Source organism: Lagenorhynchus albirostris, chromosome 12, assembly GCF_949774975.1.
Source record: "Lagenorhynchus albirostris chromosome 12, mLagAlb1.1, whole genome shotgun sequence".
Lineage (NCBI taxonomy): Eukaryota > Metazoa > Chordata > Mammalia > Artiodactyla > Delphinidae > Lagenorhynchus > Lagenorhynchus albirostris.
This window is the reverse complement of record NC_083106.1, coordinates 26,850,332-26,876,688: the sequence shown is the minus strand read 5'-3', so window position 1 is coordinate 26,876,688 and position 26,357 is coordinate 26,850,332. Positions and strand designations below refer to the sequence as shown.

General features: G+C 39.1%; 1 protein-coding gene across 1 annotated transcript; it reads right to left on the bottom strand.

Moving 5' to 3' along the window:
• Positions 1-941: 941 nt before the first annotated feature.
• On the bottom strand, positions 942-18,589 carry MTFR2 (mitochondrial fission regulator 2). Its single transcript, XM_060167784.1, has 8 exons — positions 18,314-18,589; positions 17,576-17,688; positions 13,320-13,424; positions 12,753-12,865; positions 11,220-11,455; positions 9,395-9,746; positions 4,104-4,278; positions 942-1,964 (listed from the first exon to the last, which is right to left on the bottom strand). The coding sequence occupies exons 2-8, from the start codon at positions 17,636-17,638 to the stop codon at positions 1,929-1,931; spliced, it is 1,080 nt and encodes a 359-aa protein (XP_060023767.1). The 5' UTR covers positions 17,639-17,688; positions 18,314-18,589; the 3' UTR covers positions 942-1,928.
• Between the last annotated feature and the right edge of the window lie 7,768 nt (positions 18,590-26,357).

Below are 26,357 nucleotides of genomic sequence, written 5' to 3'. Positions count from 1 at the left end.
AATGGTATCTTCCAAAGGTTTCTGCTGGCTGTTGGGGAGGGGTTGTTCCTTAAACATTTCTAAATAAGGAAACGATAAAACTGAAAATGCAAGACTACCCCGGGGGATAAAAAGCAGTTATTTCAGAGGAAGAGGACTCTAATTACAAGGACAAGAGAGAAGAAAAGGCAGGGTGGGAGCAATGTCTAGGAGGGGCAGGAACAACAGCAAGAACAAACTACTGACACAGGATAAGAAGTATCAGAAAACTACACAGAAGGAGTAACAGGCAGGTATGGAAGTCACACTGCTGTACTTGCTGTATCATCATGAATGCTTCTGGCTGCAAGTAACAGAAAACCCACAATGCATATTTTTTTATTTCTCTTTCTCATGTAACAAGAAGTGTGGAGATGGCTCTTGCTGGTGTTAGTTCAGCAGCTCAGTGATGTCAGGGTTTACATCTCTGTGATTCAAGCCCGTTTCTCATGGCTATAAGATGGATGCTGCACAGCCACCCCTAACTGGAAGGTGCCAGGAGAAAGGGGTCGGAAATAGGGGTTACCAGGCAGCCAACTCTCTACCACAATAACATGAAACCTGTGAGCAAACTGGGCTCTTCCGAAAGGGGAGAGCCTGTAAAATGGGTGGGTGCTGAGTTCCTCCAAATGGAACCTAAGCTCCATTTCTAGGGAAACATGTAAATTCCCACACCACATTAGTATTGGCAGAAGGACAAAACACCTATTCCAAACTTTTCTGTGTTTCATTGCATTGACCAAGAAACTAACTACAGAACCCTCTTTCCAAAAACAGTTCAGACGTTCTAAATGTAGTGAGGAGAGAACGTGAATTGGAACTGCTATAAAACACAAACAAGTTCAAAAAATCATATTTATTTACAAAGGAACAGAGGAAATAAAGTGGTAAGCGTACATATTTACATAGCAAGTGTAGGCAAAACTTATCAAGAAGATTCTTTAAATACTTCTACAATCTAGCATTTAACAGTCAAAATCAGCTTCTAATTCTTTTATCACCTCAGGAAGATTTTTCAGGAGGTTCAATCTATGATTCAAAGTATGACTATCTTAATGAACAAATTATAATTTTATATTCTTTGAAAATCTCCAAGTTGCTGGAGGCCAAGTGAACCAGATCACTACCAATTTTTTTTTTTTTTTTTTTTTTTGCGGTACTAGGGCCTCTCACCGTTGCGGCCCCTCCCACTGCGGAGTACAGGCTCCGGACGCGCAGGCCCAGCGGCCACGGCCCACGGGCCCAGCCGCTCCGCAGCATGTGGGATCCTCCCAGACCGGGGCACGAACCCGCATCCCCTGCATCGGCAGACAGACTTCCAACCACTGCGCCACCAGGGAAGCCCCGATCACTACCAATTTTTAAAAGATTCAAAGGCTCTTAAGTTAGAAAGTCATAACTGCTTTAAGAAATTGTTTTTAAAAATCCAAATGTACTATCATCTGTTGAGTAGTACAATACAGACTTAGTTTACATTTTCTTAATCCATTAAATGGCATCTGTCACCTTATAATGAGACCTTACTGTTCTCTAATGAGAAACATTAAATTATTTACTATTTAGCTCTTAGGAGAATCACTCAAAGTATACATTCAGCTTTTAATAACATTAACATACATGGGAAAAAAAAAAGATCCATTTCCCTAACTACCATCAGTAGCCAGTTAACTGCTGGATCTTCTAAAACCAGAGACAGGTATTCTTAAGAGTCAAGATCCTTCAGACCTCTGCACTAATATACCTCAGTGTATAGACTACATTTAACTTCCTTAACAGGAGGTGAGATCCTTTCACATGTAGGGATACGTATGCTGGCATACTTCTGCAATCCTGCCTTGTAGGTGCAGACACAAGCCCTGTAGCTCGTGGCTTGGGCTATACCTGCTGTGTTTGTCAGTTCTTCCTTTAGTTCAATGTCCTTCTGACTGTGAAATATGGTGTCCAAACTGAAATGAAGCAAATATTTAACACAGAAACTATTCTGATGTAAAAAAAAGAATGGCAACACAAACACCAAATAACCCTTTGAGGCTTAACTCATTCAACAGTAAGTAATTGTTTAAGAGCGGGTTACATGTCAGGCACTGTGCTCAGTCAGGGCTGAGGACATGAAAGTGAGCAGGACAGTCACAGCTGCACAGACTGAGCTCTCCGTAGACTACAATTTGAGTCTCTATGTGCCCATCCCTAAGCAAGGTGCTATAAAATTTACAAAAAGAGATGGCTCTTTCTCTAAGATGCTTGTAGTTGGCTGGAAAGAAAATGTGAAAAGAACAGTGAACAGTGTAAGACAAACCAGTAATACCTCCTTGATCCACTATCACTGGGAAACTATGTGTTCCACCTAAGTGAATTTCTGAGATAACTGAAGGTTTTCAAATATCCTAGAATTTTAATAAACCAAGTTCTATTCACTGCTCTGCCACTTAGATGTCAGATGGCAGATCACTTAACCACTTTCACACTCATTTTCCTCATGTGTAAAAGAGGGAATATTGGCAACCCAAGGACCATCAACGGATCATTGGATTGACAAGATGTGGTACACACACAGACAGACACACACACACACACACACACACACACACACACACACACACACACACACACTGGAATATTACTCAGCCATAAAAAAGAATGAGATATTGCCATCTGCAGCAACATGGATGGACCTATAGCATATTATGCCTAGCAAAATAAGCCAGACAGAGAAACACAAATACTGTATGATGTCACTTATATGTGGAATCTAAAAACAAAACAAAACAAAAAGAATGTATATGCAAGACAGAAACAGACTCACAGATATAGAAAACAAACTTGTGGTTACCAAAGGAGAGAGGGAAGTGGGGAGGGACAAATAGGGGTATGGGATTAACAAACTATTATATATAAAACAGATAAGCAACAAGGATATACTGTATAGCACAGGGAATTATAGCCACTATCTTGTAATAACCTATAATAGAGTATAAACTGCAAAAATACTGAATCACTATGGTGTACACCTGAAACTAATACAATACTGTAAATCAGCTATACTTCGATAGAAAAAAATATTGCTGCAAAGGTCAAATGAGATGAGTAAAAAAAGTACTTTGCCAGTTACAAATTTCTATGCAAATGTTGAACACTTAGACACATTTGTAATTTTAATTGTAACAGTTCTAAAGTAAACTATATACTTTTTTGCCTTCTTAGAGTTAAGAATATAATCTTCTGAGTCAACATGATAAGCATCAGCTATTGTACGGGCACAACGGTAACTTAGAAACCACACACGCGCTGAAACTGAGTAGAATGATTTTCCCCTGCTCTGTTGTGCTCTTTGAGTTGCCATCTGCTTTTTAGTTTTTCCATCTCCTTTGTTGTCTGACTGATGTCCACCACTCTAAAGCCACCCACTGGACTGTATATACTGTCCATCTTTCACTCTCCTCTCATTCCTAAGGCTTATTCTTATTTACTACCTCAACTAGTTTATGAGATGGAAAACCACCCCCCCCAGATTTGGATTGTATCTAAACCAAAGAAAAGACACTTCAAGAAAGAAGCAATCTTAAGGGTCAAGGGTTGAAATATGAGTTTTTTTAAGTATCCAATGAGCATGGTCATTGAAGTAATTATGACCTCATCTGCTTTGTTAAAAGCACAGTTAATGTCCTATTTATCTAAATAATTCAATCTTCATATTTGACCGGAAAAAATATTGGGAATATTCACATTTAAATATGGTTAGGTTGAATCTATCACACCATTTTTCTCTGGTCCTCTCAAAGTTTCAGACACCCAGTTCATACTGCAGACAGCAATGTCAAGTTAGCACGTGCCCAGGATAAACCATTATAAACTTATGCACAAGTATTTTTCAAATCAAGTGTCTCACCTCAAAAAAACTTCATAGTACGCTAAAAGCTAAAAATGAACGTGAAAGTCAACACAAACAACAGAAACATTAGCAGCACACAGCATCAACAATTTTAAGCCCATTCTGCATAATTAATTACTTCAAGGAACTTGAAGGCAAAGATACATCACGAACAATACGCATTAGAAAAACTGAAGATTTAAACTTATAATCTCACCCTTGAAGTTTCTGGACTAGAAAATGGAGAACACTCCCAGGAATTATTTTCTTTCTCAAAGGAATCTTCTTCTTGGAATGCAAATTTCTGCTTAAGTGCATGGGATATTAAAGACACTGGATCCCAAGGTGAGTCTTGTCTTTTCCTTTTATGAATGGGTCTGCCCCCAGGGGACCTTTAAAAAAAAATGGAATAAATTAAAACTTTGTGTAATTTAAGTTCCTTATTGACAAACACAGCAGAAATATAAGCATAATATATTACAATCTTCAAGAGATTGGAATGTTTTGCCTTGTAAAAAAAAACAAATCTGGAGGGCACAATGGATTAGTAATCAGAAAGCTGAGAGCCCATGTGAGGCTCTACCACAATCCGTTGTAACCTGGGATTTATCAAATATCATCTTTATTTTTTATTTTCTAATTTTCCAGTCGGTAGAAAAATTTAAAGAAATATTTAAGAGCTTTTAAAAGGACTATGGAGTTCAAGAAAAGAAAAACATCAGGCTAACTGTTCATTCATTCATTCAATCTTAATGCCCCCTATTTTACCAGGTTCTATGTTACACTTCAGGGGTAGAGCAGTATCCTACTTCCACAGAACACTCTGGTGGCAGGACAGTGTTACACCAAAACAAGTAAGCAAGAACATTTTGGACAGCAATTATCCAGTGCTGTGGATAAAATAAAAGAGGGAAATGTGATAGTGGCTAGGTTGAAAGCACTTTCAATGAGATGATGAGGAAAAGCCTCTTAAAGGAGGTGACATTCTCTTTAAGGAAATGACAAGCAGTCAATTTTAGTGTAAACATCCAGTGGATGCATCGCAAGGAGGTTGGCACCTGTGAGAAAAGAAAAAAGAAAAACAGGCATAGCTGGAGTGCAGTTAAGTAAGATGGGAAGTAGGACGTGAGGTCAGAGAGATAAGGGCTGAATCCTAGAGAGACTTCCAAGCCACAGCAAGGTGTCAAGATTTCATTCTAAGCGCAATGGAAAACCACCAAAGGATTTTAAGCAGCGGAATGGTATGATCTGACTTCAATTTTTAAAGGTCACTCTGGTTACTATATGAAGAACAGATAAGGAGGCAAGAATGAAAAGAGAGACCAGGTTGGAGGCAACTGCAAAAGTCCAAGCTATATAAGATAGTGGCAAGGGGCTTCCCTGGTGGCACGGTGGTTGAGAGTCCGCCTGCCGATGCAGGGGACATGGGTTCGTGCCCCGGTCCAGGAGGATCCCACATGACGCAGAGCGGCTGGGTCCATGAGCCATGGCCACTGAGCCTGCACATCCAGAGCCTGTGGTCCGCAACGGGAGAGGCCACAACAGTGAGAGGCCCACGTACCGCAAAAAAAAGATAGTGGCAGGACTTCCCTGGTGGTCCAGTGGTTAAGACTTCGCCTTCCAATGCACGGGGTGTGGGTTCAGTCCCTGGTCGGGGAGCTAAAATCCCACATGCCTCCTGGCCAATACACCAAAATATAAAACAGAAGCAATATTGTAACAAATTCAATAAAGACTTAAAAAAAGAAAGGTCCACATCAAAAAAAAAAAAAAGATAGTGGCTTAGATTGAAAGGTGGCAGTGAGGACCACTGAGGGTACATAAATTTGAGCTGTATGCTGACGGAAAGGATGTGGGATAGAAAGGAAATGAAAAAACAGGATGATTTCCAGATGTCTGGACTGAGGGTGATATTGTTGCCATTTGCTGAGAAGCAAAAGACTTGGGGGAAGAACAAGTTTTCAAGGTAGAGGACGGAACAGGTAGGAAGGAAGAGTTCTGTTTTGGACATGTGAAGCATGAGGTACCTGTGAGACAGGCAAATGAAGATGTGAAGTAGGCATGGGGCTCAGAGGAGAGGTCAGGGCTAGAAAAATAAATGTGGGCATCATTAGCATTTAGCTGGTATCTAAAGCCTAGGACTAGATGAGATCACCCAAGGAAACAATGTGGGTGGAGAGAAGAATGGGGCTGAGGGCTGAGCCTTGAACATGCCAACATTCAGAGACCAGGTCCAGAAGAAAGAATCAGCAAAGAAATAAGAGGTGGACAATGAGGTAAGAGGAAAACCAAGCATGATTTCCTCAAGGCCAAGTGAAGAAAGTGTTCCAAGGAGGTGGGAACTGAGGACTGTATCAAACACTGCTGAGAGGTCAAGTAAGAAGAGCAATGAGAATTGACCACTGGATTTAGCAACATGGAGTCACTGGAGACCTTGAAAGAACAGTTTTCAATGGAGTGATGGGAACAGACACCATATTACAGTGACTAGAAGGCAGTGAGAAATGGAAACAAACTATAAACAACACCAAGAATTTATACCAGACAGGGAACAGAGAAACTATAATAGCTGAGGGTATACATGTTTTGAAGATGGGAAATGCTCAAGTGTGAAGAGAAGAATAAAGATGGAAAATTTGATTGTGCAGAAGACAGAAGAGAGAATTTTAAGTGAAATGCTTAGAGAGAAGGGGAACCAGCGACCAAGGGGAGAGCAATGGACATGATCAAGGATGCTTCATTTGCAATAACAAAATGGAAAGCAGAGAACATGGGGAGTAAATTTGTAAATGTAAAGATGTGGGAAGTCTCGTCGGATTTAGCAGTAATGTATGAAACAAGATCAGTTGTTAGAAAAATGAGAGAATAGAGGGGTGGAGGGTGGAGTCTACTGGCGTTTCAGTCATTTCTCCAGTGATGGTAACAGCCACAGAGTCATCATTTTACACTGACTGTGCCCGACGATACCAGTAAGAGATCTAGTTGGGACTAAATGGGTACGTACAACCGTAAGATTTTTCTCTGTACTAGCTGCCTCATACAAGGATCAATCATAACCTCATTGATAATGAAATGACTTATCTGTCCTAACACTATTACACAGAAAATACATTTATTTTCTCAGCAAAACTTCATTGAGGAATTTCCAGGTGAACATGGCAGATCTCTGTGAAAGCCTACTAAAATGACAGCAAAGAAATGAAAAAGATGTACACCCACAAAGACAAAGAGATTACGAGAGGAGAGAGTAGATAAGAATTGCAACAAAATGTTGAAAGCTGGAAAGCTGATGACAGTGAAGAGAATGGGAGGTAAGCTGCCTTCCTGAAAACAGACGGATTGAGGAAAAGTCCACATATGGAATGATATGCTCCTCCCTTGCCCTTTCCCCACTCAACTCTCAAACTACCTAGCTTGCACCACCTGTGAAATCCCCAACTCTTCTGACCAAGGAGAATGAAGAACTTTCTAGAAAAACTCTCTAGTCCCAAAGAAAAGACATACAGCTACTGAAATATGGGATCTGGCTAACAAAATGGCAAGGTTCTCTCCTCAGTCACTAAATTGTGAAGCCCACCAGCTGGCAATCCCACCTCACACAAAAAAACTTCAATCAGCTTTTCCGTACCTCACTTTTAAATATAAATGCATAGCTGCAAATCACCAGATACTTAAATAAGGCTCCAAAACTATAAATGGAGACCAAAATCAATAAGAGGAAAAAGGAACTCAGGAAAAATGAACATAATTCAAGAGCAGAAGAAAACTAAGAATAAAACTGTAGTTAATATTTTCAGTAGCATAAGACACACAAAAGCAAGAAGACATAAAAAAGGAGCACTCAAAGAAAAAGAAATGGGTCTCACAAATTAAAAATATGATGATGGGGGAAATTCCCTGGCAGTTCAGTGGTTAGAACTCCACACTTTCACTGCCGAGGGCTTGGTTCAATCCCTGGTCAGGGAACTAGAATCTCACAAGCTGCACAGTTCCCCACACCCCACCCACACCCCCAAAAAACAAGTGATGACAGGAAAAACAATAGAAGAGTTAGAATTTTCTCAAAAAGTACAATAAAAAAAAGCAAAGAGAAGAAAACAGTAAAGGAAAGATATGAAGATAAGGCAAATAATTCTGGCATTCAAACTTCTAATAGGCTTTCCAAGAAAAGAGAACAGAAGGAAAGAATAGAAGAAAATTATCAGAGAAATGTTATAAGAAATTTCCAAAAATAAAGGACATAAAACTCTAAACTGATTGAGTTCAATCAATAAGTGAACTCAGTATAAGAAACTTAAAAAGAAGTAAATGCTCAGCACAAGAAACTTAAAAAGAAATCTCCAGGGCACATCACCATGAAATTTAAGAACACCAGGACCAAAGAGAAGATCTTAAATGCTTCAAGAATGAAGAAACAGGGGCTTCCCTGGTGGCGCAGTGGTCGAGAGTCCACCTGCTGATGCAGGGGACACGGGTTCGTGCCCCAGTCTGGGAATATCCCACATGCTGCGGAGCAGCTGGGCCCATAAGCCATGGCCACTGAGCCTGTGCGTCCGGAGTCTGTGCTCCGCAATGGGAGAGGCCACAACAGTGAGAGGCCTGCATACCGCAAGAAAAAAAAAAAAAAATGAAGAAACTGGTTTCATACATGGCATCAGGAATCAAAACGACATTAACCTCTCAACAAGAACACTGAGAGCTAGAAACCGATGGAAAAATGTCTTCAAAATTCTGAGGAAAAATGATTTTCTGTCAATTATATACCCAGCCAAACTAGCAATTAAGTGTGAGAATAAAAGAAAAAGAAATTCAGATATACAAGGTCTTAAATCTACCTTTCATGCACTCCTCAGGAAGCTGCAGGAAGAAGATATGACACCCAGGAAATGGGTGATGCGACACAGGACAAAGAGAATGCCCATGATGACGAAGGAAATTCTTAGGATGACAATGTAGGAAGTTTAGAGCAACAGGTGAGATTAGAACAGGACAGAGGGCTCCGTGAGGGGATTTCCGGGGTGGGGGGGATTCAAGGAGGCAATTATTAATTTCAATAAAAAATAAAATTAGTAACAAACAAAATGTAGTCATAGTATATGAAATGGCTTACCTGTGAATGTTTACTGTTATAGTAAGGATATAAATTCTGAACACGGATTTAAGGAAAGACTGTGACTTAACCATATCGGGAAGATGTAATAAGAAGTGTGTGTGCACGTGTGTTAGGGGGTAGAATGTCTAAGAGAACGTATACAGATTTTTAACAATTGCAAGTAAATATAACTAAAATATCAAGAAATAGCAAAAATAGTACGTTGTTTCAAAAATATGGAGATAGGACACTAGAACAAAGAGTCACAAAAAACTGAAAATGATTCTCTCTCGAGGGGTATTTGGGGTAAAGAGGAATCAGAGAAGACTTATATATGTTTACTTTGATAAATATAATAATTTCTTTAAACACCATTGATAAAATTTGGGTTCATTTCTCAAATTATGACAACATACCTTTCAATAGCACGTAGCTTAACCTTATTCACATCCTTCAGAACATCCAACATGTTTGGAACATCTTTATGGTTTTTTGAATGATGACTAAAATTGGTTTTCCTAGTATCTGGGTGCTGTTTTTTCACTTCAGTTGCTGAATTATCTGATGCACAAATATTATTAGAGGCTGTTTGCACGAGAGGAGAACATGGAGGCCGTAGAGAAGAAACCTGAGGAGGCGGTGGTGGAGGAGGAGGAGAGGGAAACACTGAACTTGAAAACGAATCTGGTTCGACACTCAGTTGAGTAGTCCCTGATGATGGCATGTGTCCCAAACCACTAGGTCTGTCGTTCTTCAAGTCCAAGGAGCCTAAAGAAAATGTGGTCTGTTGAAAAACCATGCAAAATTTTCTCCAATATAACACGTAACACTAATTAGAATCAAAACAGGAACAATTCTGTAATGCTACTAAAATAATGATACTGTGGCCAGGAAGGTGAAGCAATCCCATCTGCTTAGTAATTTCTGAAAGAGTCAAGCAAACAGTAAATTCATTTTTAATCCAATTAGGATTCTCTGTGTAGGGGAAGGGGGAGAATGCATTTTAAAGAGAAAATTAAAAGTGCTTTTTTCACATACAATCTGAATTTCATCCTCTATTTACAAAAGCTAAAACACGATCAACAACTTGTGGCTAGAAACATGCAAACTGATATATTCACTCTAATGATGACATTGTAGAAACACCCAGGCATATATTTTCTACGCAGGAGCCTACGACGGGTACCAAATACTTAACTTTTTCACAACAGATTTGCTCCTAAAATCATGTGTAACACGACTGCTTTTAAAAAAGTGTATATATCATACCTCATTTATTACCCAGTAGTATATATAATATTTAATATAAATTATAAATATACAATACTATATAAGTATTATGTTATACACAAATTATATATATGTTTATATGGATGTTTTTATATACATACAGATAGTGTGTGTGTATGTATATTATTTAAAGCAAGTCACATCTCTAAAAATTTTAAAAAGAATCATCTGGAAAACAGTATTCACCTAGATTTGGTGGAAGTATAGCAGCAATAACTTCAAACTACAAATATATATATATGAAGCCTCAAATCTATACTCTTGTCTCAAATTAATGCATCCCTCCGCTTAAATGTCCAACACTTTTCTACGGAGTTAGAAAAGCTTACTGTCAGCCCTCCATATCCTCAGGCTCTACATATGCAGATTCAACCAACCGCAGATCAAAAATATGAATTAAAAAAAAAAAAAACTCCAGAAAAGTTCCAAAAAGCAAAACTTGATCCTCCATGCACTGACAACCATTTACAAAGCATTTCCATTATATTTATAACTACTTGCATTTTATTAGGTATTATAAGTAATCTAGAGATGATTTAAAGTATATGGGAGGATGGACGATGTGTATAGGTTATATGTAAATATGCCATTTTATATAAGGGACTTAAGCATCCTAAGATTTTGGTGTCCACAGGGGTCCTAGAACCAACACCCCACGGATGCCAAGGGACAACTGTACTTAGAAAACAGGCTTTTAAATACAAAACTACAATCTTCGGCAGCATAGCTAGCTCTTCTTTAAACCAAAGCCATCCCTGTCACTACAAATGCATCTTAATTTATTCTCAATAAACATCAGAGGTAACACATATATACACCCAACATCGTTTCACATTTAATGTCATTCATAAGATACATTAGCAGCAAACATTCTTTTCTTACTCAGAACCACACTGACTGAAATACTAAATGAGTATCATCCAACTGAAATAAAAATCCAGCGTTACTCACCAGAATTTGTACTGTTTCTCAGTTCTTGCCTTCCCACAATTGCAGCAATCTGAGAGCGAAGAAAAGCTAGCTCATCTTCAAGGGCAGCTATTTTTTTAATTGCAGCTTCACTTTCAGGCCAATCACTTTTTGTTGGTTTGTTATGCCTTAGAGCAGGTGTCAATGGATCTTCAACTAGTTGCAAAGGATGGAAAGAAGCAATTTTCTCCCCTTCTTCATTTTTCCATATACTATTTCTGTAGGTGGAAGGAAAAAATGGAAAGAGAGAGAGAAGGAGGAAGAAAAATTTTCTAGAAATAAATTCTTTCAGTTAAAGAATAAAGATACCAAAACAAAACCAGAATAGCTCTCTTTACCCTATAATGGTCTCTAGACTCACTGAGGGCAAACAACATCTTATGTAACTTTATATTCTCAGTACCCAGAACAAATGCTGACTTTAATAGGTGACCAATAAGCGGTCAGTGAATGAAGGAACACATCTTGCTTCCAGACTGTAAACCAAAAATAATGATCCTATCTATTAACTTCAAACACAGTACAAATTGATTTATTTAGAAATAAAGTTAATTTATTTAGAAATTCTACATATTCGGAATATAAGGTCCTACAGGATTCCTTGTTATGTTGGGGTAAGTTTACCGTATTCTAATTTTTTGAAAATTTATAAACCAATTTGATATAGAATAAATTTAGCCAGTTTTTCTGAATAACTGACCCTTTTGTACTTCAGCCTGTATCTGAATACACTAACAGCTAAGTTAGTATTACCAAGCAGTAAAACATCCAAATGTTGAAATATATTTAACATCATTGCCTGGTAAACAGTAAACACTATATAAGTTTTGGCTAAATATATAAAATAAATATAGTATTTAGTATAGGAAAGAGCTTTCTCCAAAAATGAACATGGTGATTTTTATATCCTTTTAATATCATTCCTTCCTAGGCCTGGGGTGAGGATTAAATGTGCATTAAGAAAGACTAGCTAGGGGCTTCCCTGGCGGCACAGTGGTTAAGAATCTGCCTGCCAGTGCAGGGGACGTGGGTTTGAACACTGGTCTGAGAAGATCCCACATGCCGCGGAGCAACTAAGCCCGTGCGCCACAACTACCAAGTCTGCACTCTAGAGCCCATGAGCCACAACTACTGAGCCCACACACCACATCTACTGAAGCCCACATACTCTAGAGCCCGTGCTCCACAACAAGAGAAGCCACTGCAATGAGAAGCCCTCACACCACAACGAAGAGTAGTCCCAGCTCATTGCAACTAGAGAAATCCCGCGCACAGCAACGAAGACCCAACACAGCCAAAAATAATAAATAAAAATAAAATACATTAAAAAAAAAGAAAAAACTGGCTAAAAATGAGAAAACACCAGTCATCCCTATTAGGAAGACATTAGCAGGACACAGCGCAGTACAGAGGTAGACAAATAAAAAGGCTCGATCAGTCTGAACATACTCCACCATGTGGAAGAATTCAGATTATAGCCCACACCCCACTTTCCAAGATAAGTAGAAAAATTACCGAAATCTGAGATAACTGGCTTCTTCATCATTCGTCACATACAAAACGTCAGCAAAAGATGGGACTACAGATCCACAGTTAGCTGGGTCCACAGAGTTCAAGAGTGGGATCAGCTAAAGGAAAAAAGAAAGTCAGGGAGTCGGGGAAAGACACATGCCTGTGGAAACTATTTGTGTAAATTAAAAATCCACAAGAGTGAAAAGGAAAAAGGATATGCAATAGAAAAACATACACCTATTAGCGAGAAAAAAAACTGAGGAAAATAATTATTCTAAAGTCTACACATGTGGCAATATTCTCTCCCTTAGTGAATGTCATCCAACATAAAACACAAACTAGAAGAATGAAATAAGCTACTCAGGGGTTGCTTCGCATCTGCCAATCTTTGGATATAATTACTTAAAAAAATAAAGACAAAGACACACGTGAAATGACTTGTTTCCAGGATAAACTAAAGGTTTTTTGGCTTGCAGGAAACATTTCTTCTTTTGTTCTACCCTATGTCCCTAGGAGTACCTGGGATAATTTTACACATGGTACTTAAACAATGCATGTTGACTGACTTACCTCAAAATTAGGCCTGGGACAAGGTTCTAAAGGAAGAATTTTCCCAATAATACGAACAATACTCCGAGCTGATCCATAGTCTTTATTTTCCCAAATCTGCAAAACCTATTTAAACATAAAGCATTGTTTAAAAAGTAGTACCCTATTGAGCATGTTTGCATTGATATTATTTATGGAAAAAATGTAAAATATGCAATAACATTTATTTTTAAAAAGAAAATATAGAATGGCATACTTCTAAAGTATTTTCTTCAAAGAATTAAACTTTATTCATATCTGTCTTTAAAAACATGGGAAGCAGGGGGATGGGAGTTAACATATACAGATTCCAGGAAGAAAGATCTTTTGAGAAAGCACCACAAATTCATTCTGTTTTATTTCTGATAATGGCCAAATATCTTGGGGAACTTTATTCAGAAAAATTGTCTCCCCTCCTCCCAGCTAAAAATCCCATCTTTGGGCCCAATGAAAAATGGACAATTTCAATTTTTCAAGCAGTGAAGTAATACAGAGTATATTCATGTAATTTCCTTTAAAGGAGGAATAAAAAGGGGAATAAGTGAAGCAGGCCCTGAACAGTTTAAGGATGCTTTACTTACTGTTGTACTGGCACAGAGACATATAGATCAATGGAGCACAACAGAGAGCCCAGAAACAAACCCACGCATGTGCAGTCAATTAATCTACGACAAAGGAGGCAAGAATACACGATGGAGAAAAGCAAGTGGTGTTGGGAAAGCTGCACAGTTACATGAAAATCAGTGAAGTTAGAACACTCCCTCACACCATACGCAAAAATAAACTCAAAATGGTTTGAAGACCTAAATGTAAGACATGACACCATAAAACTAGAAGAGAACATAGGCAAAACATTCTCAGACATAAATTGTAGCAATATTTCCTTAAATCAGTCTCCTAAGGCAAAAGAAATAAAAGCAAATATAAACAAATGGGACCTAATTAAACTTAAACGCTTTTGCACAGCAAAGGAAACCATCAATAAAATGAAAAAACCTACAGAATAGGAGAAAGTATCTGCAAACTATGCAACTGACAAATGGATAATCTCCAAAATATACAAACAGCTCATACAACTCAATATCAAAATAACAAACAATCCAATCAAAAAATGGGCAGAAGGGCTTCCCTGGTGGCGCAGTGGTTGAGAGTCCGCCTGCTGATGCAGGGGACGCGGGTTCGTGCCCCGGTCCAGGAAGATCCCACATGCCGCGGAGCGGCTGGGCCCGTGAGCCATGGCTGCTGAGCCTGTGCATCCGGAGCCCGTGCTTAGCAACGGGAGAGGCCACAACAGTGAGAGGCCCATGTACCGCAAAAAAAACAAAACAAACAAACAAACAAAAAAAAAAAAAAATGGGCAGAAGACCTAAATAGACATTTCTGCAAAGACATACAGATGGCCACCAGGTACAAGAAAAGATGCTCAACAGCCCTAACTATTAGGGAAATGCAAATCAAAACAATGAGGTATCACCTCATGTGGGTCAGAATGACTATCATCAAAAAGTCCACAAATAATAAATACTGGAGAGGGTGTGGGGAAAAGGGAACCCTCCTACACTGATGGTGGGAATGTAAATTGGTGCAGCCACTATGGAGAACAGCATGGAGGTTCCTTAAAAAAATACAAGTAGAGTTATCATATGATCCAGCAATATCCCACTCCTGGGGAAAACTCTAATTCAAAAAGATACATGCACCCCAATGTCCACAGCAGCACTATTTACAATAGTCAAGACATGGAAACAACCCAAGTGCCCATCAACAGATGACTGGTTGAAGATGATGTGGCAGATATAGATATAGATGTAGATATACATACATACATACATACACACATACATACACACAATGGAATATTACTCAGCCATAAAAAAGAATAAAATATTGCCATTTGCAGCAACATGGATGGACCTAGAGAATATCATACTAAGTGAAATAAGTCAGAGAAAGACAAATATTATCACTTATATGGGGACTCTAAATAATACTACAAATGAATCCATAAACAAAACAGAGAAACAGACTCACAGACGTAGAAAACAAACTTATGGCTGCCAAAGGGGAAAGGGAAGGGGGGGTTATATTAGGAGTATGAGACTAACAGATACAAACTACTGTGTGTAAGATAGAAAAGCAACAAGAATCTACTGCATAGCACAGGGAACTATATCAGTATCTTGTAATAACCTATAATGGACAATAATCTGAAATATTATATAACTGATCACTTTGCTGTACAGCTAAAACTACACAATAGTGTAAATCAGCTATATTTCAATTTTTAAAAAGAGAAAAAAAAGAATGCTTTACTTACAGTGGAATACATTTTCTAGTAGTCAGTTCTTAAGATAACAGAAATGAAATGTGCTTCTATAACTCAAATAATAACTTTGTTCTTTAGCTTGGAGTTTCCCCTATTAGTGTAAACTATTCCCACAGGAAACCTCCCCCAAAATATGACATAACGTTTGCTCTTTTGGAAGTGATTTCAACACAAAGGAGGCATTTTCTCTCTTCAAAAAGCATTAAAAATTGGACTTTTCATTTTTCCTGAGATCCCATAAGGAAAACGAAGTTTATTATAAGCCACAGATACAGAGGTAGCATCCTATCAGCATCCTCATGGAAACATCCCGTAAGCAGATGGATACACAGTTCTAGAACTTAGGAGACAATCTGCATTAGAAAGATGGATTTGGGAATCATCAGCATACAGAATACATGACAGGTAAAAATCGAAGCCATAGGACTAGTTGAGAAAAACTGGGGCTAGAGAGAATGATTTGAAAGTCATCAGCTCATAGAATCTTCTGCACAAAGTCATGCCATTCCTCTGCTTTTAAATGGCAAGGGTTCTGAATTTATCTGATCATATCCAAGCACCCGGCTCTAACCATTAAATACTGATTCCATCAGGCAGCCTCACAACCTTCCATCAATTCTGCCAGCTCAGTTGCCATAACATACTCCATGAATTGCGTATTCATTCTCCAATCACTCTCAAAGGTCCTCTGCCACTTAGCCCTATTCTATCTATCCAACTTAATTTCCCACTATCCATTAACAAGAACACATGCTCTTTTGGGTTAAGCAGTTTTCCTTCAGATTGATGGCCTCTCTCAATTTCTTTTCACAAACTTTTCAAAAGAAGGATGCTGATGCCACTTCCCTTCCTCAATCATTCTTCAAACTACTACAGTTCAGCTGCCACTCTCCACCTACAGAAATCCCTAAAGGCATCAATAATCTACTGATAAGCAAATCTTCAACAATCACTCAGTCTTTGTTGTCTTTAAATCTCTCCAATTCTGAAATTCAAAATGCTTCAATAACATCCAGTGACATCCTCCATTACATGTCATCAAAGCCAAATATCAAAAGAATGTCGATCACTCCAAATCTGAATCTCTTTTCTTTCCTACATTCCAGAACCATATACCCAATTATCTGCAGGACCTTTGTATTTATATATTCCAACAGCACATATGACTTATCTCCCTACTCAAAGTAGTTTCACGTATGGAATTGTCCATTTATATTAATGGCTCCATCATTTTTCAACTTTTGTTTAAAACATTTTAATTATCCTTGTCTATTCTAATTCACAACACCAAACAGCAACAATTTGCCCATTTTCTGTAAGCCCCCCTATTATTTTTGTGTCTCTCTTATATTCAGTCCTGTATTACAGTTATCTCTATACGTTTCTTATATCTCATATTATATTTTAAGCATCATGAATACAAGAACCATGTACTGCTACTCTGCATCACCTACAGAAACAAGCATATTGTGTTAGATGTCATAGCTACTCAGTAAGTAGACAAAATTTGATTTGCTTATGCTTCTCGCACCTAAGCCAACCTCTCTCCTTAATATTTATTCTGAATTTGCTGAGCTATAACTTGCCATTCTATATCCAAGTATCAAACTTAAATTACCTTAAATAAAGCCACTAGATATTTTTTAAATATTTTATCTATGAAGGTCATGTCTATCTTTTGCTTCGGTTGTATCTTTCGTTGGCATTTGACCTATCAAATAAATGGGTTCCTGATAATCTTATCCCTTTTTTAACTCAAACTATCAAAAAAGCTATACTAAAGGAAACTCGCCTTTGTTACACCTATAGAGAAGTAACAATTTTGCCTTGAGTGTTGACATATAAATCATTTCTAAAATAAGACCTCAAACAAATACAACAGGTTCATTCAAATCCATTAAAAGATATTTACCTGGTTTACAGGAACACCAAAATATTCCAGCATCTCTCTTAAGATACTCAATATGAATGACATTGATGAGGCAAATACAGAAGCAAATTTAAGGAAACATTGTTTCTTGATACCTTAAGGGAAAAAAAATTAGAAAACATTATTCTTGATAAATAACTGCCACACAAAATTGTATTAAATAATTGGAAAACTCCTTTGGTTACACATTACACCATCAACTAATCTCTCTGGCCAGCATTATTTTAATGAGAGGAGAGAAAAAGAGGAACGGGGGAATGGGGAAGGGTTGGTAAAAGAAACTTCAATTTATCAGTTAAGTTGCATTAAAAATTCATAGGATTTTTTTGAGCCTCTGAAGGGACCTGGTTAATAAATATCAATCAGCGAAATTGGAAACTTAGCAGGGAAGCCTTCAAGTTAGTTGCAACAGCGATGCGCCCTCTCTCCGAAAGATTTGGGCTGAGACTCTTAGAAGGGATGAGTTCAACCCATCCTTGAAAGCAGTCAGGGGGCCGACTCAAGGCTTTGACAAAAGGAACGGTAGCTCTTCCTCACTAACGTATCGGAGTACCACCCACCTCCTTGCTTATTTTCAAGAATATGAACCCCAGATAGGCGACGTGACTTAGTCACCTAACTACTAAATAACAGGCCGAGACTAGCGCCCAGTCACATCACTCGCTTTGGCCCCAAGCTCCCTCGGCGTCTCTCCTAACCCAGCATGGTCGCCTGGCTTACCTTCCTCCGAAGCCCAGCCTCTCGGCAATCACGGGAACTTCAAGCAGTCGTTAAGGAACCTTGCCGCGGAATCCGCAGAGGACTAGGCCCGGCGTGCACTCGTCCTGGTCCAGGAGCGCTCAGACGTCCACACGTGTCCGCCCGTGCGCCTCGGCTTGCCTGCCACGGGCGGTGACGCCGCCTCCACTGGCCCAGGGCTTGGCCCTGTAGCCCCTCACTCGGCCGGGGTAACTCAGCTGGAAGCGCGGCCCTCCGCCCGTGCGCCACCGAACCTGTTCCTTGCCTCCACAATGGGCTCACCATTTCCGGGTCCCGCGACTAAACTTAAACTCCGCGGGCCATGACCCGTGCCCGACCTCATTGGACAAGGCTGAAGATCGTTGCTTGTGACTGGTTACGTAATGACGTCAGGTTATTTACGGTTATTTAGACTGGCTACTGAGTGTCTTCCTCCTTCAAGAGGGCGGGCCTTCAGCGAGGCAGCCAATAGAAGCCTAGAGGCACAGGTGGGCGGGGCAAGCAGCGCAGGGACGATGACGCATGCTCAAGACTCGCCTTTGGGTTTCCTGGGTGATCCCATAATACCGGTGTCTACAGCCCAGAGTATGGAGCCATTATGGCCCTTGGATCAGGCCCACGATCCGGAGTTCGTGCCCCACACAGATCTTCGCAGGCAAAGTGTGTCATCCTCTACATACAGACCCGAAGTGGGGCCGCTCTCCCAAGTCCGCTTGCCGTGGAATGTCGCGATTTGTTTAATAATTCATTCTATTCAGCAAACATCTATTTTATGCTTATGCGACTAGCAGATGCTAAACGCTGTAATCGAGGAATCTGCAGCATTGCAGTACTTACAATGTTCGTTCATGAAACGCTCCAGGTTATCCAGGCTGCCAATGCTGATCTGGCCTAGCCTACGATGGTAAAGTGACCACCAAGTCCTGGCAGGTGATATCCCAATTTTCAATTCTGATCTGAGGTTACTGGCTTCATAAGAAACAACAGCTACTGGGCTTCCGTGGTGGCGCAGTGGTTAAGAATCCGCCTGCCAACACAGGCGACACGGGTTCGGTCTCACATGCCGCAGAGCGGCTAAGCCCGTGTGCCACAACTACTGAGCCCACGTGCCACAACTACTGAAGCCTATGCGCCTAGAGCCTATGCTCTGCAACAAGCCACAGCAATAAGCCCACGCACCACAACGAAGAGTAGCCTCCACTAGCCGCAACTAGAGAAAATCCCACGTGCAGCAACGAAAACCCAATGCAGCCAAGAATAAATAAAATTATTAAAAAAAAAACAGCTACTGCTTCTAGCATTTCAGTGAGAAATGCATTGGAGTGACATATAATTTAGGATCAAACTGTGTCTGCTGCTGAGCAACACTGTCAAAAACTGGGAGAACTGGGGCTTCCCTGGTGGCGCAGTGGTTGAGAGTCCGCCTGCCGATGCAGGGGACATGGGTTCGTGCCCCGGTCTGGGAAGATCCCACATGCCGCGGAGCGGCTGGGCCCGTGAGCCATGGCCGCTGAGCCTGCACGTCCGGAGCCTGTGCTCCGCACCGGGAGAGGCCACAACAGTGAGAGGCCTGCGTACAGCAAAAGAAAAAAAAAAAAAAGGGAGAATTTTTCAACTAATTTCTGTGTGTCCATAACATTTATTCATTAAACTAACATTGAATGTACTATGTCCCAGGCATCATTCTAAAGCACAGGGAATGTAATGAGCAAGGCAGCTGAGGTCCTTGCCCTCCTGGAGCTTACATTCTAGTAGAAACCTCAGAGACGATTCCTCTGAGCAATATATATAAAGAGCATCTCTCTCCACGATTTATTTTTCCTTATAGCACTTATACCGTGTATATTTATGCTCCACCTACTGCCAAACAAAACTCCAGAATAGGAAATTTGTTTTGACCCATGCTGTATCTCCAGCGCTTTAGAAGACTGCCTGGTATATTTGATGGGCGTTCAATAAAATGGTTGGATAAATTATTTGAGTATTTGTTGAATAAAATAATTGGATATGGGATGAGAGAAAACAGACACCAAGAATGATTTGAAACGAAGAAACCGGCAGAACAACAGTGATTATAGTGACAGGCCCAGTAGTCTAGGCTAGATAAGGATTAAAGGAGCAGGAGAGGGGTGCTGGACAAATGTAAAAGAATGCAAATGGATCAGCGACCCTACATAGCATTTTCTCAAGTTCCTTGTCCTTCCCTTTTGCCTTCATAAATAATGATCTTATAACCTCCTCCCTTTCCAATCTGATATCAAACAGCACACAATAGGTGCAAAAGGAGAATATCCCTTGAGAGCATGAGAAGGGAAACTAGTGGTACTAAAGCCTCCTTCAGGGTGCATTATTATTATTATTAGTGTGTGTGTGTGCGCGTGTGTGCGCGTGTGTGGTATGCGGGCCTCTCACTGTTGTGGCCTCTCCCGTTGCGGAGCACAGGCTCCGGACGCGCAGGCTCAGCGGCCATGGCCCACGGGCCCAGCCGTTCCTGGACCGGGGCACGAACCCGTGTCTCCTGCATCGGCAGGCGGACTCTCAACCACTGCGCCACCAGGGAAGCCCCAGGGTGCATTATTAATAGAGCTCAATATTCAACTTTGATTTAGGTAACAACACGGTGGGCCCAGGTCAAATGCTACATCTCCATGAATGCTTTGCTGACAATTTCCCTCTAAAATTAATTCTCCAGTGATCCTTCCTCCATTTTGTTTACTAAAGCATTCATACATACCACATCTTGACAACCTTTTACGATTTGACATTAATATTTTTCTATTACTTTTAAGTGAAATTACTTTCGTGAACTTTTAGAATGATGCAGAATTTCAGTAAATCTTTTCTACCTTTTCTGTCATTTTTGTGTTCAAATATTTGATGGCATGCTTTCTAAGATTTTCCTGGCTGTGTTCCCCTCCCACAGTTGAATCTAGGCCCTCTCAATCCACCGTGTCTACCCTGCGAATTAGGATTCCACTTTCAGTTCTTTCTCCTCAGTGTGGGGTCCCGTCCTTAAAAGGAGTCTTGCCTTGACAGGTCCATTTTGAGAGTTCACTTAGGTAAAGTATCCCAGTCTCTCTAATCCTTACTGTGGGTACCTTGTGCTCACTATTGGAGAGGGAAAAACTCCGTCTTAGTAGGCTCACTTGAGATTCTCCTTTTCAAGCCTGTCAGATGCTACCCCAATTCTTAACTCCTACTCACTAGAAATCAGTACCAGGCAGGTTGGTGTTTTGTCCCCATCCCGATATTTGTGGGTTCGTGGGAAAAGCTTGTAACCTAGTTTAATTGTAAATGCTGTCCAAAAATAACTGGTTTTGTTATCTAGATGTATTTTTTCCATTTTCCCAGAACCATTAATAATACATTATAGTTAATCATCACACTATGTACTGGATCCCCGAGACCAATAATTTATTCACTTTACAGCCAATGCTAGGCATACTTTCCCAGTGAACAAATGGAGGCTGAGGGCTGGCTTGAACAGAGGCTAGAAAGATGTGTACTCAATCTTGCCAACTGCCCAGTTGAAACCCCATTAGCCTCTGACACAAGGCTAAGTTTTAGGTGATTAGGAGTACTCGAATTACTATAATTATCTTAATGGGGCAGGCTACAATGTAACATTCTAACAAGTAGGCAATAGCCTCTCCAACCTTAACCATAGGATGTCATGAAAAGGTGATATCCAGATTGGGATGCACATGCCCAGCCCAGAAAGTTCACTTAGTTTTACATTTCAAAAAAAATAATACTTAGGGCCTTTTTCCTTCTGTTCTGCTACCTATGCTTGAAACCTCTCAGGGGCAGTAGTAATGCAGTACACTTAAACCAACCAGCACTATTTAAAAGATTACATACTTCTTAAAGGTTCATTAAAACTTTACAATTGTTTATTCAAAACTTTTAAGTATTAGTTGACATTAATTAGGACCAAGATTTTCCTTGATATTAAAATCATGTTTCAAACTAAACTGTCCTGAAAATCTCTGCTTTTTGTATTGACAATAAAAATGACTAAGTAACGTAAAACACAGTTGAGAACTACTACCTATGTATCTATACCTACTATGTATCTATAAATTGCTATTGTGATATATTAAAATTACAAAATCTAAGTTAAATAAGTCTAAATGCAGGAATTATTTTATTTGAACCTTTAAATAACATATAAAAGCCTAGGTTATTGCAGTGTTTGAATCCAAAGGTCTTATGTGTTTATTGGCTACTTATACTATTTTTGAACAAAAATATTTAGACCTCTCTAAAAGCATAAAGGTGAATGGCAGCTTGCTTTTTCTGGTTCCATTAGTTTTAGAAAATCCATATGACTTAATAGATTCTATACTGTTTTCTGATACAATCGTATGTCCACAGAGATATGCCTTGACTTTCTCAAACACTTAAAAAGAGTTGATTAAAACCTAGAACACAGAAAACATAGTTAAAGGATGTCCTGGTTTTACTCTGCTTCTGGATCATCCAGACAGTCCAGTTAAACATCTTTACTCCTAATACTTCCATTTAGTCCTTTTCATTTTTTAGCAATAATCAATTTTCAAAACTCTCATGGTCTGAGTAACAGGAAAAAGAAAAAAAAAACTCTACTTCATAAAAATTCCAAATAACTTATATTGTCTTACAGTAGCAAATAATTTGCTACTGTAAGACAGTCATCAAAATATTTAGCATATTTCAAAAAAGAATACGGCATAAGTCTTAAATATTGAAGTTCATTCCTATCACATTGAAAACTGTAGCAATAATACAGCATTTCTTTTTAATTATCACAGGTAATTTCAGTTGATAACACACAGTTTAATAAAGCAAGCTTGTTGTGAAGCTGAAACTAACATACCATTGTAAAGCAATTATACTCCAATAAAGATGTTAAAAAAATAAAAAATAAAAAAAAATAAAGCAAGCACCTGAGAGTAAAATGTAGTTAAGTAGTTCAGATAGCTAGAAAAAAGTTCAGCTTCAGGTAGCCCAGTATTCCTGCTAGGGAGATATCCAGATTCTCCATACTTCTATAAGCAGAAAACTATGATATTCACAAGCTGCCTACTCCTTTAATTTTACTTTTGATTGAAGTATAGTTGACTTACAATGTTGTATTTATTTCAGGTATACAGAAAAATAATAATTTATATTCTTTTCCCTTATAGGTTATTACAAAATATTGAGCATACTTCCCTGTGCTACAGTAGGTCCTTGTTGGTTATCTATTTTGTATCTGCTAATCCCAAGCTCCAAATTTATCCCTCCCCCACCCTTTCCCCTCTGGTAACCATAAATTTGTTTTCTATGTCTGTGGTTCTATTTGTGTATTTAAGTTCATTTGTATTTTTTTTTAAGATTCTACATATAAGCAATATCATATGATTCCTAGGTCCATCCATGTTGCTGCAAATGGCATTATTTCATTTTTTTATGGCTGAAATATTCCATTGTGCATATATATCACATCTTCTTTATCCATACCTCTGTCGATGGACATTTAGGTTGCTTCCATGTCTTGGCTATTGTAAACAGTGATGCTATGAACACTGGGGTGCATGTATCTTTCAGAATGGTTTGCTCCATATATATGCCCAGGAGTGGGAGTGCAGGATCACATGGTAAGTCTATTTTTAGTTTTTCAAGGAGCCTCCATATTGTTCTCCGCAGTAGCTGCACCAATTTACATTTACATTCCCACCGTGTAAATGCGTTACTTCTTCTCCACACCCTCTCCAGCATTTATTATTACTAGACTTCTTGATAACAACCATTCTGACCCACATGAAGTGGTAACTCATAGTTTTGATTTGCATTTCTCTAATAATCAGCCATGTTGAGCATCTTGCCATGTGCCTTTTGGCCATCAACATTTAGGTCTTCTGCCCATTTTTCCTTTGGGTTGTTTTTTTGATATTGAGCTGTATGAGCTGCTTGTATATTTTAGAGATTATTATTAGTTGGCTTATACCAATCAAATCTCTTGTTGGTCGCATTGTCTGCAAATATTTTCTCCCATTCTGTAGGGGTTTTGTTTTGTTTGTGGTTTCCTTGCTGTGCAAAAGCTTTTAAGTTTAATTAGGTCCCACTTGTTTATTTTTATTTCTATTACTATAGGAGATGGATCCAAAAAGATATTGCTGTGATTTATGTCAATGCCTACTCTTTAAATATCTGGTTATCAAAATTAATTCACTGAGTCAACAAAAGTCTACATATCTATGATTTTAATCCACTGGCTCTGGTTCTGCCCTCCAAATATGGAACATGTTAAAATGATGAGGCTAGGCAAAGTGATATCAAATGCTCTTCCTGGTCCTATGTGATCCGAATTTTACTGTATTTCCTCTTCTAAGGGACAGCCCTTTAAGTACTTGAAGACTGCTATCAAGGACTCATCCAGGTCATCACTTTTCTATAGTAAATGTACCTTTTCCAATTATTCATATGACAATATTTCAGACCTCAAGCTTCTGGCTCTCCTTCCTTTAAATATACTAAATGTTTTCCCTTAAAATCACAGTACTCCAAAACAACACACAAGAGGTAACTTGAGCCATGTATAAAAAGATTAAGGTTCCAACTCTTCTATTCATAGCAATCTGAACTCTCTCCAGTTCAGCTCATTTTTAAGGTGGCTTAGATTGACTTAAGTTTTAGCAGGAGCCGTTAACTGACTCATACCAATCAAATTTCTATATATCCACATGCAGTTAACATGCTTTCTTTTATACACTCAAGGAGCATTTATTGCATACCTATGGTATGTATGTCTTACACAATACACAATGCTAAGTACTAAACATTTATTCTAGCAAAGCATGACACATACACAGAATGAGCTGCCAGCCTAAAGGAATGAGGACAAGAGGAACTTTTAGGATTTTTGGTAGGGTGTAAGATTTTAGGATAGGTAAGTGAACAAGGAGTGGGATAAGGCAAAAGGAAAAAAAAAAAAGCTGCTCACAGGAAATTCCTATAGTTCATCCTAAGATTTAGGCAACGAGAAGTCATCAAAGAATTTTTAGCTTAAAAAAGACAACTTCCAGTTGAAAAACATCCCACAGATGGCAATTAAAAGGTCAACAGAAGACTATACTGCAGCAACTGGGGCAAATGATGAGCATCTTTACCACAGTTATCACAGGGGTGAAAAACAGCCAACACGTTGATTTTGAAAGTTGAGTATCACCAAATGAAGGCATAAAAAAATAACTGTATACTGACATTAACCAGTTAAATTCTGTATTGTATCTTTTTATGTCTACATTTGGTGATACTCAATCTTTCAAAACTATTCCAAGTGTATTTAACATTACCTTCATGGCAGGCTTAGAAGTACCCTGGAAACTTAAAGTTTCTAGGGAATTCCCTGGCGGTCCAGTGGATAGGATTTGGTGCTTTCACTGCCGGGGACCGGTTTCAACCCTTGGTCAGGGAACTGAGATCCCACAAGCTGCGTGGTGCGGCCAAAAAACAAAAGGCTTCTAGTTTTCCCCTTCCAGTACAAGACAGAAAAAATTACGACCTCCCATACTCAAGGACTAGACTGGGTGAGAGTGGTATTCTTAATTTTAAGTGGCACTTTACAAGCCATGGAATTTGCAATTACTATGACAATACCAAGAAGTTATCATTGCCAAATACAGAGTTCATGCTGTGAAAGTACAGCCTTTCGTCACCTAACTGTACGGTGTACTTAACTATCATCTACTTTTATTTTGCTCTTCCTAATTTATTTTGGGGGGTAGTTTTTGGGGGGGGGTTGTTTTGTTTTTATTTTATATTGGACTACAGTTGATTTACAATGTTGTGTTAGTTGCAGGTGTACAGCCAAGCAACTCAGTTATACATACACAACTCTTCTTTTTCAACTTCTTCTCCCATTTAGGTTATTACAGAATATTGAGCAGAGTTCCCTGTACAAATACAGTAGGACTTTGTTGGTTATCTATTTTAAATATATATCATCCACTTTCATTAAAAGGAGGACTCATTACTGAATCAGGAAGTTGGGCAACCCTAA

Bases quoted from the DNA above. Each gene is read 5' to 3' on its own strand.
- MTFR2 (XM_060167784.1), bottom strand. From the start codon at position 17,638: ATGTCATTCATATTGAGTATCTTAAGAGAGATGCTGGAATATTTTGGT. The intron at 11,456-12,752 runs GTAATTTTTCTA...TTCCACCTACAG, and splicing joins GCCAGTTATCTCAGATTTCG to AAATAGTATATGGAAAAATG. The intron at 4,279-9,394 runs GTATGTTGTCAT...TTTTTTTTAAAG, and splicing joins AAGCTACGTGCTATTGAAAG to GTCCCCTGGGGGCAGACCCA.